This window comes from Elephas maximus, chromosome 15 (assembly GCF_024166365.1).
Source record: "Elephas maximus indicus isolate mEleMax1 chromosome 15, mEleMax1 primary haplotype, whole genome shotgun sequence".
In the NCBI taxonomy this organism is placed as follows: Eukaryota; Metazoa; Chordata; class Mammalia; order Proboscidea; family Elephantidae; genus Elephas; species Elephas maximus.
This window is the reverse complement of record NC_064833.1, coordinates 83443343-83460260: the sequence shown is the minus strand read 5'-3', so window position 1 is coordinate 83460260 and position 16918 is coordinate 83443343. Positions and strand designations below refer to the sequence as shown.

The 16918-nt window shown below is 42.6% G+C and overlaps 1 protein-coding gene across 3 annotated transcripts in view; it reads right to left on the bottom strand.

Annotated features, from left to right (window-relative positions):
• CA8 (carbonic anhydrase 8) overlaps positions 1–16918 on the bottom strand; it is a 212285-nt gene that overhangs the window by 145178 nt on the left and 50189 nt on the right. For all 3 annotated transcript variants that reach the window (XM_049853867.1, XM_049853866.1, XM_049853868.1), the window contains exon 4: positions 2913–3008. In XM_049853867.1, the coding sequence (XP_049709824.1) occupies positions 2913–3008 (96 nt within the window). The remainder of the gene's footprint in view (positions 1–2912; positions 3009–16918) is intronic.

The following is a 16918-nucleotide window of genomic DNA, read 5'->3' as shown; positions in this document are numbered from 1 at the left end:
TAAGAAAGAATTAACTTGAAAAAAGTTTTCATCAATATTTTGTGATTCCATTCTACTTATATAATGCAATTATAAAATAGAAGGTATGCAGGGAGCTGCCTTTGAAACAGAACTTTGAACCAGTTTGAACCGGTTCAGTTGTGGCCAACGAAGCAAAACAAGCACAGACCCAAAGTTTTACAATTTGGCAGATTCAGCACAGTATCTCGAATAGGAAACTTACCAGCCAAAACCCTGGAATGGGAGACTTGAAGAGATGTAGTTAGCCCTTTAAGGAGCTTGACGCATGAGATTGGCAAGACTGTAGGAGAGCAACACACATTTGAAGCAGCGCAGTCAGCCGCCATCTTTGAGCGGGGCACCACCATCTTTGAGCGGGGCACCACCATCTTTGAGCGGGGCACCACCATCTTTGAGCGGGGAAGCACTGCTTCCGACAGTGCTCAAAATCAAACGGCAAGGGATTTGGTTCTCTGCAATGCACATGCTGCTCTTGTTCTCTAAGAAGGAGATTAAGTTTCTAGCAGGGCTTCCATCCTTAATTTTTCCAGTTCCCCTTAACTTTAAAAATACGAATCTGTTCCAGTAATGCATCTTTGGCCATGACTGAACCGGGCAAAGTCGGCCGGAAGCCCTGCTTTGAAAAGCCATAATTATAAAGAGTGAACTTAGGATTCATTTAAAAATATAAGAATTTGTTTTTAAATTCTCTAACGTGTGTCATACTTTCAAGACACTGATTTTAAAGTATTAAAAGGCTACGCCTAAATGCAACCTTCAAACATAAATATTTCAGAGGTCCTTATAAAAAACTGTTGTTGGCATTAATAACACTGTTGAAATACATACCAAAAAGAAACAAGTTTAGCAGGGTCAATTGTCTTATTAACTTTGGAAAATCAAATTACTGAAGACTAGGTGTTTATACTACCACTACAATCACAGGTTATCCAAAGAGAAGCCTGGAATTGTTGCTACAGAGTTGAAATCTTGTTTTTGGTTCTGACTCATAACATTTATAATAGCTGTGTGACTTTGACAAACCTTGACCTCTCTGGACACTGGCTTCTTTTCTATGAAATGAAGGGGGAGGAACCTGAAATTTCCAGGGTCTCTTTCAGCTCTACATCTTTTATCATGTCAATAGATGATAAGACAAAGTTAAGGAGATTTGTTTTAGGAACTGGATTAAATTTTTACCTGCATAAGCATGTGGCCTGCTTTCATATGTTTTACTTAATTTAAATAATCTCTTTTGCCCACCACAGAATTTAAATATAAATTGTATATTGACTATATTAGCCCAGGTCTTTGCCAGTCTTATTTTATCAGTCTTTTTTATAAACCAAACCAAATCCACTGCCATCAAGTTGATTCCAACTCATAGCAGCCCTCCAGTGTAGGGCAGAACTGCCCCATGGGGTTTCCAGGGAGTGGCTGGTAGATCTGACTGCCAGTCTTTGAGTGAGCAGCTGCAGCTCTTAACCACTGCGATATCAGGGCTCTGTCTTTTCTATAAGACACTTAGAGTAAAAAATTGTTAATAACTAAGAGCTAAAATAATCCAATATATGGTTATATTATTGGCATTTCTTAGATTTTATGGCAAGCCACGGTCCAAAAACGTTTTCTGAAATTCTTTGTCATAAATACAATGACCTCCGACATCATTTCTCCCACAACTTGTGTAAAAATGCTGTGGTGGTGGGATTTCACGTGGGGGAAGAATCAGAAGCAGCAGCCCAAGGCTGATGCCTACGATGTGCAGGTCAATCATACCTCCCCTCTCCAACCCTTTTACCAGTTCTGACACCAGCTGTCCCTCTCACGGCATTCTCTACTTCTCTGCTGGATTCAATAATTCATTGCAATGGCCACACAGAATTCACAGACCATACTCACAGTTACGAGATTTATTAGGGAAGTACACAGGTTAAAATTCAGGATCAAGAATGACTCAGGATACAGCTCTTCAGTCAGGGCAGCTTCTCAGCCATGCCCGCAAGCAGATCTCTCTGTCTCTCTTGGTTCTCAGCCCCTCAGACTCTTGGTCTGGCCTCTGCCCTGCTTGGGCAAGTGTTACAAATATCTTTAGCTCCTCCAATAAGTACCTAGAGGCACCCTAGTCCGCCAGTAAACCTCAGCCCAAAGGCACTCAGCTCTCTTGCCCATTCTGTGGGTCAGCATGCCCACTGTAGCTGCCCTACCTTGTGAGCTAGGAAGCCCATCATGCCATCTCATGCCGGTCTCCTGGTTCTGCTGCTGCTGTTTCTCACTGTCTCGCACCATCTCCAGTGTTACAGCTCTCTCTCTCTCTCCCTGAATCCTGGGTCTAGGAAGTTCTCAGCACAGGGAACCCAGGTCCAAAGAACATATCCCATCTCTTCCTCCTGGTGGTAGTGAGGTCCCCTCTTTCCACCTCTGAGATGGCTTATTTTAAGCCTATTGGGATGGCAAAACTAACCAATCCCCTTGTTAGGGTTCCATACCTTATTTGCACGGTCCCACCCCTACAAGGGTGCCATGCAACTTATCTGCATTATTAGCAAGCTGTCCAATTCCCTTGATAGACCCCAAGTACCTTATCTGCATAGTACCACCTAATCATTTGGTGGGAGCTGCAAGACCATGGTGAGAAAGGCCATATAAAAGTCCATCACACCACACCTTGAATGCCACGCTGAAGAAAATATCTAATAAACAAATTATTTCCAATAATGAATACTGCTGCACTCTCATGCTCCACAAAGATGTAGTTCTCTATATTTAAATTATCACTATTGTCTATATATGTGTTTAATGTCACCTCTAAGTAAAAAAAAAAAACCAAGACAGAATAAAACTGTCGTGCAAAATGAATTAAAAATAAGCATCTGTACACAGTACAACAATCGTAACAGGAGACCATTTACCTGAACAAACAAAGCAATGATGGCAATTCCATGTGGCTTCCCCACAGCCTCGTCAATACTGCCAAACAGGGTGGCGTTCCAGTGGATTAGGTGGAGCTGGAAGATCAACAGCAACAGGTATTAATGTGTTTTATTTTAGAAAAATAAAGATCTCTCAACTTCACCCTAACTATATTTATACATCACATGCTACCTAAGAGGATCACGAAAACCAGTCGTCCGGTTGACTCTAGCTCATGGCAACACCATATGCATCAGAACAGAACTGTGCTCCACGGGGTTTTCAGTGGCTGATTTTTCAGAAGTAGATCACCAGGCTTTTCTTCCAAGGCACCTCTGGGTAGACTCGAACTCCAACCTTTCCATTAGCAGCCAAGTGCATTAACCATTTACAGCACTCAGGCACTCCAAGAATATCAGAAATAGACAACAAATACAACTATTGTCTTAATAGGTTCTCTGTATGAATTCCTTCTCATTTCTGAAAAGAAGTAATACTTGGTGGATAAGTGAATCTCAAGTCCAGCTTTCACCCTGATCAAGGGCATATCTAGGGTGACATGCAGATTTCACACCAATTTCACTGCCTTTCCTTAAATGTCATCCCTCCCCCCAACCCCCACCCTGCAAATCTCAATGGAACAAAACTCCAGGTCTGGATACAAGCACCAGGACTCATTCAATTACTGCCTCATCAAATACCGTCTCACCCAGTATTTCCACCTAGAAATTTACAAAGCCAATCTCAAATTCTGGCAGATTATTTCAACTCTCCACAAAAATCCAGAGACAGCACCCTATAAAAAAGTGTTACACTTTTTTTTTTTTTAAGCTATGGTAAAATAACGAATGCTGACGGAAATCTCTAAAATGCCATTTCCTGCACTGGAGTTGAGTTTTCCTCTGTGAAGAAATGACAGGCAATGCTCCAAACAACTCCCTCACTTAGAGATCGCCTCATCACGCTTTGTAGTGTCCAAGTTTATCTAGAATATGCGCTTGTTCCTATAGGATTGATAAAACACTTGCACAAACCCAAATCCAATTCCCGGGATCAAATCAACTCGCCACTGAAGTTCTTATTATAATGGTAGCTACAGGAAAACCTTCTGCTAGAATACTGTTTTCAGTACTACGGCATTTAATCCAGTTAAAATTACTAGGTTAAAACACTGCCTAATTTAAAAATTAGTTCTAAGCCGAGAAGACACAGCCAGAATTCGATCGCCATGTCATTTTACCATGCCAGTACAGTCAGGAGAAGCATCATGAGGATGGACAGGAACACTTCCTCTTTCTATTGCTGAATTTGTCCAACCGGAATTCAAGATTATAAAACTGACCACTAGAGGGCGCACATAAGGTCCTCTTGCCACACTAGAAACAGTACCCAGGGAAAGGACGGGGTCAGGCTGTGAAAACTCAGAGGGACTATAAGCGCCAAGTAACTGAAACTGTCAAGGCACTGCCTTTATGAAAACAATGTTCTACAACCTTTTGATTAATGAAAGACATACCAATTTTAATCTTTCCTCCTCCGGCTGTAACAGCACAGGAGTCCTATGGTATAGATAAGAACTGACTGCCATAATTAAATCAACAAGGGCGGCCTTGGCCCAAGGTTGAAATGTATTTTTATTTGACAAATTACAAAGTTCAAACTGACCTTTTTCTAACTTCTTATAGAAACATTATGGGGCGCCTTTTTTTTTTTTTCCCCTGAAACAAACAACTAAAAATGTACAGCTTTTTCAGCTGCTCCTCGCCATTCAGCGATGACATGATCACTCACACCTGCTCTTCAAGAATGGCCTCACTTCGTTTGTGTGATTAAAAAGTTAAAGATGCCACTCCTTAAGTGTGCACTGCACATAGGGACCTCCCTCCACAGAGAAAGTAAGGATGCGGGGAGCGGGGGAGTAACTTTACAGTGGTAATGACAACCACTGCCTTAATGACAAACACTGCCTCAGCCAGGTGATCCAGGTCAACATGAACAGTGACTGTGATGTTGACGGTATGTACCACTGATACAAGGAGCCCTGGTGGCACAGTGACTAAAGCAATCAACTGCCAACCAAAAGGTTGGTGGTTCCAAACCACCAGTTGCCCTGAGGGAGAAAGACGTGGCAGTCTGCTTCCACAGGGATTCACAAGCCTCGGAAACCCTATGGCGTCACTACGAATCAGCATCAACTCAGTGGTTAAGAACTTGGCTCTTAACCAAAAGGTCAGTAGTTTGAATCCACCAGTCACTTCTCAGAAACCCTATGAGGCAGTTCTACTCTGTCCTATAGGGTCGTTATGAATTGGAATCAACTTGATGGCAATGGGTTTGGTTTGGTTTTAATGAATTCTTAAATACAGGTATGTGCTGCATAAAGTCCCTTCAGGCAACATTCCACTGCATATACGTCTGTGGTCCCAAAAGGTTATAATAAAAAACAAACAAAAAACCCATTGTTGATTCCAACTCATAGCAACCCTACAGGATAGAGTAGAACTGTTGCATGAGGTTTCCAAGGAGCGGCTGGTGGATTCAAACTGCCAGCCTTTTGATTAGCAGCCAAGCTCTTAACCGTAAGGTTATAACGGAGTTCAGAAATCCCAATCGGGGAATGGGACGTAGCAGACACACTTTGCTAAGTACTTAGATAATATCTGTCTCTCACTAGCTCTCCGGGGTTGTATCGGCCCCAGTCTTGGGGTGGCCAGGAGAGGGGGTCTCCACGCCCATCCATGGCTGTCCTACTGCACTCGCCTTAGGCAGGGACCGCGCAGATGCAGCCAGAGCTACCGAGGGGGATGCCCTGCAAAGCCGCTGCCCCACTTGGCCAGGGAGTCCTTCATGTCACGCCCAGGGCTGAAGAGTTTGAAGCCCAGTGGGCAGGTGCAGCAGCAGCAGCGTGGGTCCCAGGCCCAGCCGGTAGCCATCCTGTGTGCTTCTCTCCTGTATACACAACATGGTGTTCATAACATCCAAATCACATAACGTCTTATTTCACAGAACTTAGGTGGACATTAAGTGATGCAGGTAATCACCTGGAGCTGGTGGTTCAGGAGCAGAAGAGATCTTCCCTCAGCATCAACAAGTGAACTAAGTTTTAAAGACAAAGCTTTGTCCCGGTACTGAGAAATCCTCTTGTCTTGGAGGAGCTTTCTCTCATTTTAGGGTGAAACAAAATGTCGTTAAAGTTCCCCTCTCTAAAATACCACAGAATGGTTAGTTCAAGTACCAGGCAAATTTCCAAAACATTCTGGAATTCAGTTGCAACCTAGTAGTAGGAACTTAGGTACACGATCTGAGGGCACAGCTCCTCCTGGCTTCAGCTTCCCCTGCTCCCCAGCCGTTTCCCACCCTCCACCTCTCCCACCCTGTCCTTTCGCCCCACCTTAATAAAGTCTTCTCAGGCCTCAAACGCTTAAATTACCCACATCAACTTCTGTCTTCCCTGAGCCCCTTTATTCCTATAATCTCATCCCATTTTACCTTATATTAGTGTTAGTTTGATTCCAGAAAGCAAAGCCGTACAGGCAGGAAAATATTGGTGAATTAAAGAACTGAAGTACCTGTGTGGGTAGCTGGAGGGTAAGTTAAGTTTGGCAGCGACGGGAGATGGGGTTGGAAAAGTACGTGGGGTCAGACTGCACAGGGCTTTAAATGTAACTGTATTCTGGGAAACACTAAAGCAATACATTACTACAACGTGTACCATTACTACTTACACTTCTTAGATTCAATCAAACTCTTCCCCATAACAACCTCCGTCCTTCAGAAGTCCTTTTGGCGGTATGGAGGATGGACTGGGGGAGGAGACCCTGGCGGCTGGAAGATAAGCTGGGAGACTACCAGGGTGGTTCCAGCTAAAAAATTCTAATAGAGGTGTGCAAACAAAAAAATTTGGAGATGAATGGAGCACAACCAGTAGCAATGAGAATAAAGAGAAAAGGCCCTAACAGTTACAGTGACAACGTTCGATACTTACTCTCCTAATTATTAATATTAAATACAGTCCCTTGGGAAGGGTGGGGACAAAATAACACACGGATGATCAGAAAGAAACTGTGAAAGTTTCTATTTATACTGATTTGTATCTAATTCCCTTTCATAGCAATGTTTCCATGCTTCACAAAATATATTACATACATGCACCTATACGATTCATAAAAAAACATACACATATTAAGGATACATTCATTCTCCAGTATCCTAATAGGAGAGATTAAACAAAAATGTTTGGATGCAAGTGGGTTTGGATCAAAAGGTACATGACACTAAGGATATGGTTTGGAAAATGACGAATTCCCCAACACCACCAAGTTCAAGGGACTTATGAACGGGCTTAGGACAGTCCAAGCAGATCACTGTAATCTGTTGAGGGGACTCCACAGTCCAGCTTCAGCCTACCATTACGGATGTGCTTTAGCAGGTATACAATCCATGGGGCAGAGGGCAGAATGGAGAGGCAGAACGCTGCATACTCTTCGGCTCCATCGATAAATTCTCAGGGCAACATGCTCACATAAAAGGACTCCAGATCAGGAACCAGAACCAGACTCCCACCTCAGATCCACAGCCCTCAGGCTCTGTGAACTGCACAAGGCACTAACTCTGTGAGCACCAGTTTCTGCAGCTTAAGGAGAGCTACGTCTTAGAAAAAAAAAAAAAATACAGGCTTGAATTATTCACTCCTTTCTCTGTCCTCCTGGTTGGTACTCTTTAGTCCTACATTCTTACCACCTTTTGCCTTCATGAGCACTAGTTACACACAGCCAGCAAAGGCATGAAAGCAGGTGATACATTTTGAGAACTGAGAGCAGCTTACCAATTTAGAGCGAAGGCCAAGTATGTACATGCTGCTTGCGATTTTTTCAAACAGTTAGATGGTACTAATACTACATCTGGAGTCACTGGGTGGGACAAACAGTTAAGCGCTCAGCTACTAACTGAAAGGTCAGCAGTTCAAATCCACCCAGAGGTGCCTCAGAAGAAAGGCCTGCTGATCTACTTCTGGAAAACTGCACCAATGAAAACCATGAGGAGCACAGCTCTGCTGACACACATGGGGTTGCCATGAGTTGGGAGTCCACTAGACAGAAACTGGTTTGTTTATTTCTGTTGCCTAGGCTCAGAAGGTCCCACGCTGCAAAGTCACCTCACTCCTTCAGGGTCCATCTGGCTAACAAAGACCCTGAGTTAAGGCTGGGGCCTTCAGTAGCCTAGACCTTCCTCAGCCATGGGTCTAAGGGAGCACTCTTGGGTCCCCAACGAATCTCCTGTGCCTTACTCTTGGCCTGATTCCTGCCCTGTAGTTTGCACCTCTTTTCATTGCTGAGTCTCTCTCCTCTCTGGCGTTGGCAAACACACTGTGAAGCAGGTAGTAGAGGGCTGCGTCTTGTGGTCTGAACCCAACCTTATACTATGGTGACCAACAATAGTAGCTGAAAACCAGCAGGAATGAGAAGAATGCTTCCTGGGCTGAAACAATCCCTTCAAAGTGAGCCCTTAAAGGAGAACTGGTTTTGCCTTCCTCCCAATTTGGACATGTCAGAGTAGATGAAAGTGGTTTTCTAGAACAATTAAAGCCGTAGTCTCCCCTCACTCCTTACCATTCTTCTCCCTCCCTTCTCCCACCACAAAGATTCATTATCACTCTGTCAGCATCATTCCTATTAAAAAAAAAAAAAAATCTGACCATATGATACCAACTGTAAAGCCCGTATTTGCAATTTTAGAGAAAATCTTCAGCTGAGCTTTGCTACAGGGCTTACAAGTTCAAATTTCCTACAGCTGATCATGATGCCAAACCATTAGTACTTGTGAAATGTTCATCATAATGCACTTAACTCACGGCAATAGATACATTTGTCCAAAGTTATGAAACTGTAACAAGCCTTAGACTTATGTTCATTTATCTGTCACTGAGAAAAATAAGTTTGAAGATTTCATGGCAGCCTAACAGAAAGCTATCTTCAAGATAAATGAGTTTTATTATTAACAAATAACATGACAGCATTAAAGTACAAAAGATGAGCCCTGAAGAATGGAAAAAGCGTTAAAACTGAAAAGGCAATTATGACTTACAGATATCTCTCCATCCCTAAGCACTCACAGGTTGTATGAAGTCTCCTATCTTCAAATGCTTAATGGACATTTGCTTGCAGAGGTCCCCTTGTCACTTCAAAATGGAGTATTTCCAAGCCTGATATCAATTCCCTTCAAAGGTCCCTCTCACTGGTCTCCGTGGAGCTCCCAAATTCCTAGTCTGAAACCTGGGAGTCCCCTACCCCTTTATCCCCAACCTCACCAAGTCCTTTCCTGGTCCCTAAGTATCTGCACTACAAAGCCTAACTAATCTCTCTTCAACACAAAATGTTGAAAAATTTGTTCAAAAATCTCTAATTTCCTTATTTCCTATTCCCATCCTTCCCTTCCCTAGCTATCCACAAAAGGCTCAAACCACGTGTAACCCCTGACTCCTCACGACAGAACCCCCTCAATTTTGCTTATGTACTTTGTTCCATTCACTTGGACTGCCTTTCCCTACCTCTCCTGCCACCTACCCAAATCTTGCCTGTCCTTTGGGGCCCTGACAGGCATTGGATAGATAGACAGACGGAGACAGAGTTAGTGACAGAGATAGGGATAGAGATACAACCTGAACCAATAGATACGACGGAAAAAGAAGAGAAAAAAAGGGAATAACTGGGCTTTCCACTGTAAATCACTGAAGAAAAGCAAGTACCATTATTAAGAGTAAGAGAGTTCAGTTTGAGATAAGAGTTTAAAGGGACCTCAGAACATTCAAACTGGTCTCCCACGAGTGAGGGAGGCAGAAGTAGACCTGTCCTAAGAAGAAGGGGCTAAAGGTACGGGCTGCAGACGTCCCTAGAGCTACGCTTCCCTGAGCCAGCTCACCGGTGGATGAAGTCTTGAGAGAAGCTGACAGAAAGCCACAACCGAGCTTAGGAACACGGTAAGATGAGGAAAAGGGGAATATCTAATAGAATACACAGGAGAAAACCTAGAAAATTCCAAACTGCTGTCAGGGAAAAAGAGGAAAGACTTTCTAGAAGAAACTGTGGTCAACAGTGTCAATGCTACTGAGAAAATGAGGACAGAAAAAACTCTGGATCTACTTAAAGAGGAGAGAGATGATTACTGAGAAGGTGCTTTTGATACGAAGAAAGGGGCAGAGGCAGGATGCAAAGGCACAGCCCACTCGTGAGAAGCTGGGCAGCGAATATCAGAAAACAGACTGAAATCGTTGCTGGAGTCGATGCTATGTGATTTTTTTTTTTTTTTTAATAAAGAAAATCAGTATGCTTGAGTTTAAAGCAAAATTCAGCTTTCAATTTGAATGCTGTTGTTGTTAGGTGCTGTTGAGTCAGCTCTCACTCATAGCGTCCCTTTGTACCAGAGAAGGAAATACTGCCTGGTCCTCACAATCGTTGTTATGATCAAGCCCGTTGTTGCAGCGACTGTGTCAATTCATCTCATTGAGGATCTTCCTCGTTGAGGGACTGATCCCTCCTGTTAACACGTCCAAAGTATGTGAGACAAAGTCGCGCCATCCCTGCTTCTAAGGCACGTTCTGGCTTTAATTCTTCCAAGACAGATTTGCTTTTTCTTCTGGCAGTCCCTGGTATATTCAAAGTTCTTTGCCAACACTGTAATTCAAAGGCATCCATTCTTCTTCAGTCTTCCTTATTCACTGTCCAGCTTTCACATGCTTATGAGGCGACTGAAAACCCCATGGCTTGGGTCAGGTGCACCTTAGTCTTTAAGGTGACATCTTTGCTTTTCAACACTTTAAAGAGGTCTTTTGCAGCAGATTTACCCAATGCAATGCATCCTTTGATTTCTTGACTGCTGCTTCCATGGGTGTTGATTGCAGATCCAAGTAAAATTAAATCCTTGACAACTTCAGTCTTTTCTCCATTTATCATGATATTGCTTATTGGGCCAGTGGTGAGAATTTTTGTTTTCTTTATATACTGAAGGCTCTAAGTCTCGGTCTTCATCAGTCAGTAAGTGCTTCAAGTCCTCCTCACTTTCAGCAAGCAAGGTTGTATCATCTGCATATTACAGGTTGTTAATGAATGTTTCTCTGATCCTGATGCCCTGTTCTTCATATAGTCCAGCTTCTCAGATTATTTGTTCAGCATACAGATTGAATAAATACAGTGAAAGGATACTACCCTGATGCACACACACCTTTCCTGATTTTAAACCACGTCATCCCCTTGTTCTGTTCAAACCACTGTCTCTTGGTCTATGCACAGGTACCTCACGAGCACAATCAAGTACTCTAGTATTTCCATCCGTAGCAGTGTTATCCATAATTTGTTATTATGATTCGCACAGTCGAGTACTTTTACACAGTCAATAAAACACAGGTAAACATCTTTCTGTTATTCTCTTTCAGCCAGGATCCCTCTGACATCAGCAATGATTTCCCTGGTTCCACGTCCTCTTCTGAATCTGGCTTGAATTTCTGGCAGTTCCCTGCTACAGCTGCTTTTGAATGATCTTCAGCAAAATTTTACTTACATGTGATATTAATGATACTGTCAGATAATTTCTGCAATTCAGCACAAACATTCAGTTTGAATATCCTCTTAATAGTCTTAATATTCTTTTAATGGGCAAAAGTAAAGCCTGAAAGGTTATAAATTTTAATAAATCAGAAGTATTTGAATCATTTACAAACCTAAGTCTTAATTAAACCTGAACACTGTTTTTCTACCAAGCTATAAACATTAAGAATTTTCTTCTGAGCTAGGCCACTACACAGGACAGATATACAGAGGAAAAGGATTCATCGAGACTAGATTTGGTTTCTGTGTCCTGATTCTGTTTAATTATTTTCATTAGTCCCAAAGAATTCAATTGTAGAGAGTTTATCAGGTCTCAAGCCAGATTCTGAGTTTCAACAGCCAAGTATCTCATCTTGGCCACACTGTATCACACCCAAAATATCCATTCTCAGAGCACTTGGAAAGAGCTCTGAAATGAAAAAAAGAATGAAGTGTTTACGTCTCAGCTACATTTATCATATTGGGTGTCTTAGGCTGGGCTCTTTAGTGGAAACATATATTCAAATATATAGACATTTATTTCAAGGAAATGCCTCACAAAGTCGTGGAGGCTGCCAAGTCTCAAATCCACGGGTCAGGTGTCAAGCTGGAGGCTTCTTCTGATTCAAACGGTTGCAGGGGTTGACAAACCCAAAATCAGCAAGTCAGACAACAGGCTGCTGGCTCGTGGGGCTGCAGGAGCTGGCGAATCCCAATATCTGTAGGGCAGATGGCAAGCTGCTGGCTCATGTCCCAAGACCCAGAGGTCAGAGTATGATAAGTCAGATGCAGGATCAAGAGAAGGCAAGCTTTGCCAGAACATCCATATATATTAAATATAGGCCACACTCCCAAGGAAACTCTCCTTTCAATTGACTGGCTGGTTCACATAAGATCCCAAAATGGAGGATGACTGCATATCTGCCAAACCGCTGAGAATCATGGGCTAGCCAAGCTGACACCTAACCTTAACCACCATACTGGAGATGATGATATTAAGTACTGGAAGGAAGGGAGTGAAGAAGGGGGAGAGAGGTAAAGAGAAAGAGAGAGAGAAATCAATAAAACAAGAAACTTAAAGTAGAATCTTGGAAAAACGAAATGGAAGCATTAAATAACTGGAAAGCAGTTAACAGAGAAAGCAACCCCTCCGCTCTGGAGTCACTCCTAATTATATGAAGCAGTCCTTTCATCTGCAGATAAATTGGGATTAAGTGTATATTATTACTAGGCACTGTTGCACTTTAGGATGTCATTGTCAACATACTATGCAGCTGTTATTCAGAGAAGAACATTCACAGTGCAGAGAGATATAATGGTGACAAAATGCTGTAAAGCACGGAGTGAAAAATAAATTATTTGAAATTCTCGAGCTGTCACCTACTTGCTATGTTTATCTCAATTTAATTATGCATCTTCTTAGACAGATAAAAGAGAAACAGAAGGACATGTTATAGTTCCAGGGCAAGTTGGCCCATTAATATATTATTAACATTGTATTATATTTAATTTACTATTATACTCAATTAATAAGGCATTGATGGGTTCTCAGGGTTCAGAATCCTCAATGGAAAAGGCACTGGCTCTCTGTAACCTACAAAAGGAAGGTCTTTCTCCAAGAAGAATGATTTTCTTTTTGAAAGCTGATTTCCTTTTGTTTGCTTTGATAGTGCTGCCCCCTTTAGGAACAGGGCTCTGCTCCCAAAAATGAAGCTTCCTTTAGGAAATGCCACCAGAAAATGTTGGGAAAGGCTTGTCAGGGCAATCACATGAAGAAATTGCATCATTTTGAAATATTTTGTATTTAATGTAACATCAAAGCAAACTGATTCTTTGGCACTGGCTTCTCGGTGTTCCAGGAAATACCACCTTTTATTTTCCTTTTTAAAAATCTGAATTATTGCAGATTATGGTTACAATTAAACGGCTGCAATTTAAATTTGCTATGCTTCATTTTGCTGTTGTTGTTCCATAAAATAAAGAAGGCCAAATAAAGAGACTGTCAAAGGACCCTGGTGTTATCAGAGACTATGAGTCACCCAAAGACTGGATCTGTCTGCTCTGTGCCTCGAATTGGTGAATGATGGTTGTATCGCCCCTACCATCCCCAATGACAGCACCTTTGACAAGAGTTCTGAAATAACACAGTGTTCACCAAGACATTCATTGAGCACTGATACTGGAAATACAAAGACCTCCAACCTTTTTATGAAAGAACCCGGGTGTGAATAAATAAAAACATAAAACATATAGTCCGAGAGCAGAAGAAGATGAGTGACAAAGGTGAGTGTGGAAGAGGAAGCTATGGGTGTCTGTGTCCCGTTAACAAGCACTGAAGCTCCATGCTCCATGAGGCACCGTTCCAGGTGCTCTTCAATTATTCCTTACTCGGTGCTCACAGCCCCTTGTGACGTGAGATTCTGTCCCTCTCGTCACCATTCCCATTTTAACAAGAAGGGCATGGAGGTCCAAAGGGTGAAGTGACCTGCCCAGGGTCACAGCTAACTAACAAGAGGCAGAACCAGGCCATGGATCCGGCAGTTTGGCTCCACCACCTCCATGTACCTCTTGTTCCAAGGATAGAGGACGGAAATGAGTCAGGGGAGAATTCACATCCACAAAGCACAGAGAAAACATCAGAAAGGCAGGCAGGGGCCTACAGTAAAGAACCCTGTCTATGAAAACAGGGATGTGCCCATTTCCCTTTGGCTTGGTTATTTTCTCATGATCCTGCCTGAACTCACCTATTTATTTCCTTAAAGTGCAAAGATAACTAATAACACTCTCTGTTATAGAAAGCCAGAAGACCTCCAAGAGGTCACAAATTCAAATGCCTCTAGGGACCGGGCCAATGAGTGAGGGAAAGTGATGATACGTAAGAGAGAGAGCTGTGAGAAAGAGAAGAACCGATGCCCTGCCTAAACCAACTGGTACGGAGTCGAGGCCGACTCATGGCGGTCCCAAGTGTATCATAGTAGAACCGTGCTCCATAGGCTTTTCAATGGCGGATTTTTCTGGAGGTTAATCTCCAGGCCTTTCTCCCAAGGCATCTTTGAGTAGGCTCATACCTCCAACCTTTCAGTTAGCAGCCGAGCACTTAACTATTTGTGCTACCCAGAAAGATGTTTACATGCCAAAATTTGAAAAACACAAGGCCAGCCAGATCAAGCCAAAAACCCAGCCCCAAAAGCTACAAATTTGCAACCTCTGAGGCACATCCTTAATATTCTGACATTGAGGTCTCCTGTCACACCAAAACAATAAGACTATCAGAAGGAACCGACCTCCCGCCATCCTGTGCCCCTTCCTCCAGTCAGATGGCCGCATTGCCTGTCCCCTTGCCCAGGCGCAGGCACTTGCCCTGCTCTACTCCACTCTGCCCCTGCCCGCTCAGGGGCTTTGGTCCAAGGGATTCTCTCTTCAGTGCCTTTGACCTAACCTCTCCCTCTCCAAAAGCTCCTTCTCACCATCATTTAAATATGCTCAGATTTTTCTCACCTTAAAAACAAAAAAAAAAATGCTTCCTTGACTTCACATGACCTCCTAGCTACTTCTTCACAGTAAACTTTTTCAAAAACATATCTGCATTCCTTAACATCACCTCCTTCCTTCCTGCCCATTTTCTCCCCAGTCCACTGAAACTGTCTCTCGGTCTCATCGATCTAGAGAAACTGCTCAGACCAAGTTCTCCCAAGACCTTCCTTCTGCTGAACGCCAGGCTTCTGTCTTTGCCTTAATTGACTGCTCTGCACCTTCTGGTCTCCCCGCCCTCTCCACAGACCCCACCCCTCACCCTCTCCTGGCTTCTTCTTCTCCTTCCTGGCAGCCCTTCCTTCTTTCTTGGGTTCCTTCTATCCGGGTTCCATTTTCACACCTCTTACCACTCAGCACATTCTTGTTGGGTAATCTTACCACTTCCACTCTTCAGTTACCATCTATATGCCCATCTTGAACCAAAATGTCTGTCCTGAGCCTAGATTCTTTTATTAAACTGCCTACTGAATGTTACTGGTTGGCTACTTGAAAGTTATTTCACAAATGAAGTCCCTCCACCACCCCTCAGACCTATTTCTCCCTCTTTGCCTCCTTGCTCTGTTACTGGAACCAAGCCTGAAACATTCCATCACCCTCTTCTCTGACAAGTGACTAAGAACCACATCCTGATGTTTCTATCTCCATTAAACCTCCCACCACCACGCATTTCTGTTAGTTTGTTGAACTGTGGTGGCTTGATGATGCTGAAAGCTATGCCACCAGTATTTCAAATGCCAGCAGGGTCACCCACAATGGACAGGTTTCAGCAGAACTTCCAGACTTCAATGGAGCTTCCAGGCTAAGATAGACTAGGAAGAAAGGCCTGGTGATCTATTTCTGAAAATTAGCCCATGAAAACCCTATGGATTACAACACAATACTGTCCACTATAATGCTACAAGATGAGCCCCCTAGGTTGGAAGGCACTCAAAATACACAGTGGCCACAAAAATGGACTGGGACAGAACAACTGCCATAAAGACAGTGTAGGAAGTGTAACATTTCATTCTGTTGTACATGGGGTTGCTGTGAATCTGAGTCAACTCAATGCCAACTAACAACAACAATAAAATTTTTTCCAACTCCATCCACTAGGCTTATTCCCATCACCAATGCCTTAGCTTAGACAAACATAATCTATTCCTAGAATTACTGCCCAAGTCTCTTAACTAGCTCCCATGCCTACCAAGTGGCTTTTCAAGTTCACGATCCATCTTGCAGTTAATCAGTGCAAATCTGATCATGTCACCCCCCTGGTAAACCCCTCCAAGGTTCCACACTGCCCACAAGGTGCAGTCCAAACTCCGTAGCACACAATGAACTAAAACAGTAGGTTTCTGTATAATCTTTGGAACTACAGCAAATTTGGTTTATGTTTTTATTAACTGTTTCAGGTATCTTGGTGATAACAATTACGGTAGTAAGCACTTTGTAGTATAAGAATACATACATAAAACAATTCTAATTGAATTTAAAATTCAGTATTATTTCATTTTTTGTGAAATACCACTGTCAGTTTTCACACTTCAATTTTTTTCATATATCGCCTAACACATGGGACAGTTTTGCTCTCTCCTACAGGGTCGCTATGAATTGGAATCAACTCTACGCCAACAGGTTAGGTTTTGGTTTGGTATACACTGTCTAGTAATCTAATTTTCAGGAACAGTATTTTTCAAATCCAATTACAGTACCCAAAATATTACAATTTATAAAAAAAAAATACATTTATCTGAAAATGTTACCAAAAACTCCATTTTTATTTTCATTCTACCTTAGGAGGTAGTTTTCTGTTAATATGGCATACTCAAGGGCTTTCACCCTTTGTAATTATCTAGAGCAAAACCAGAACTACTTCCTTAGAGATAAAAGAAAGCAGGGAGTATACAGGG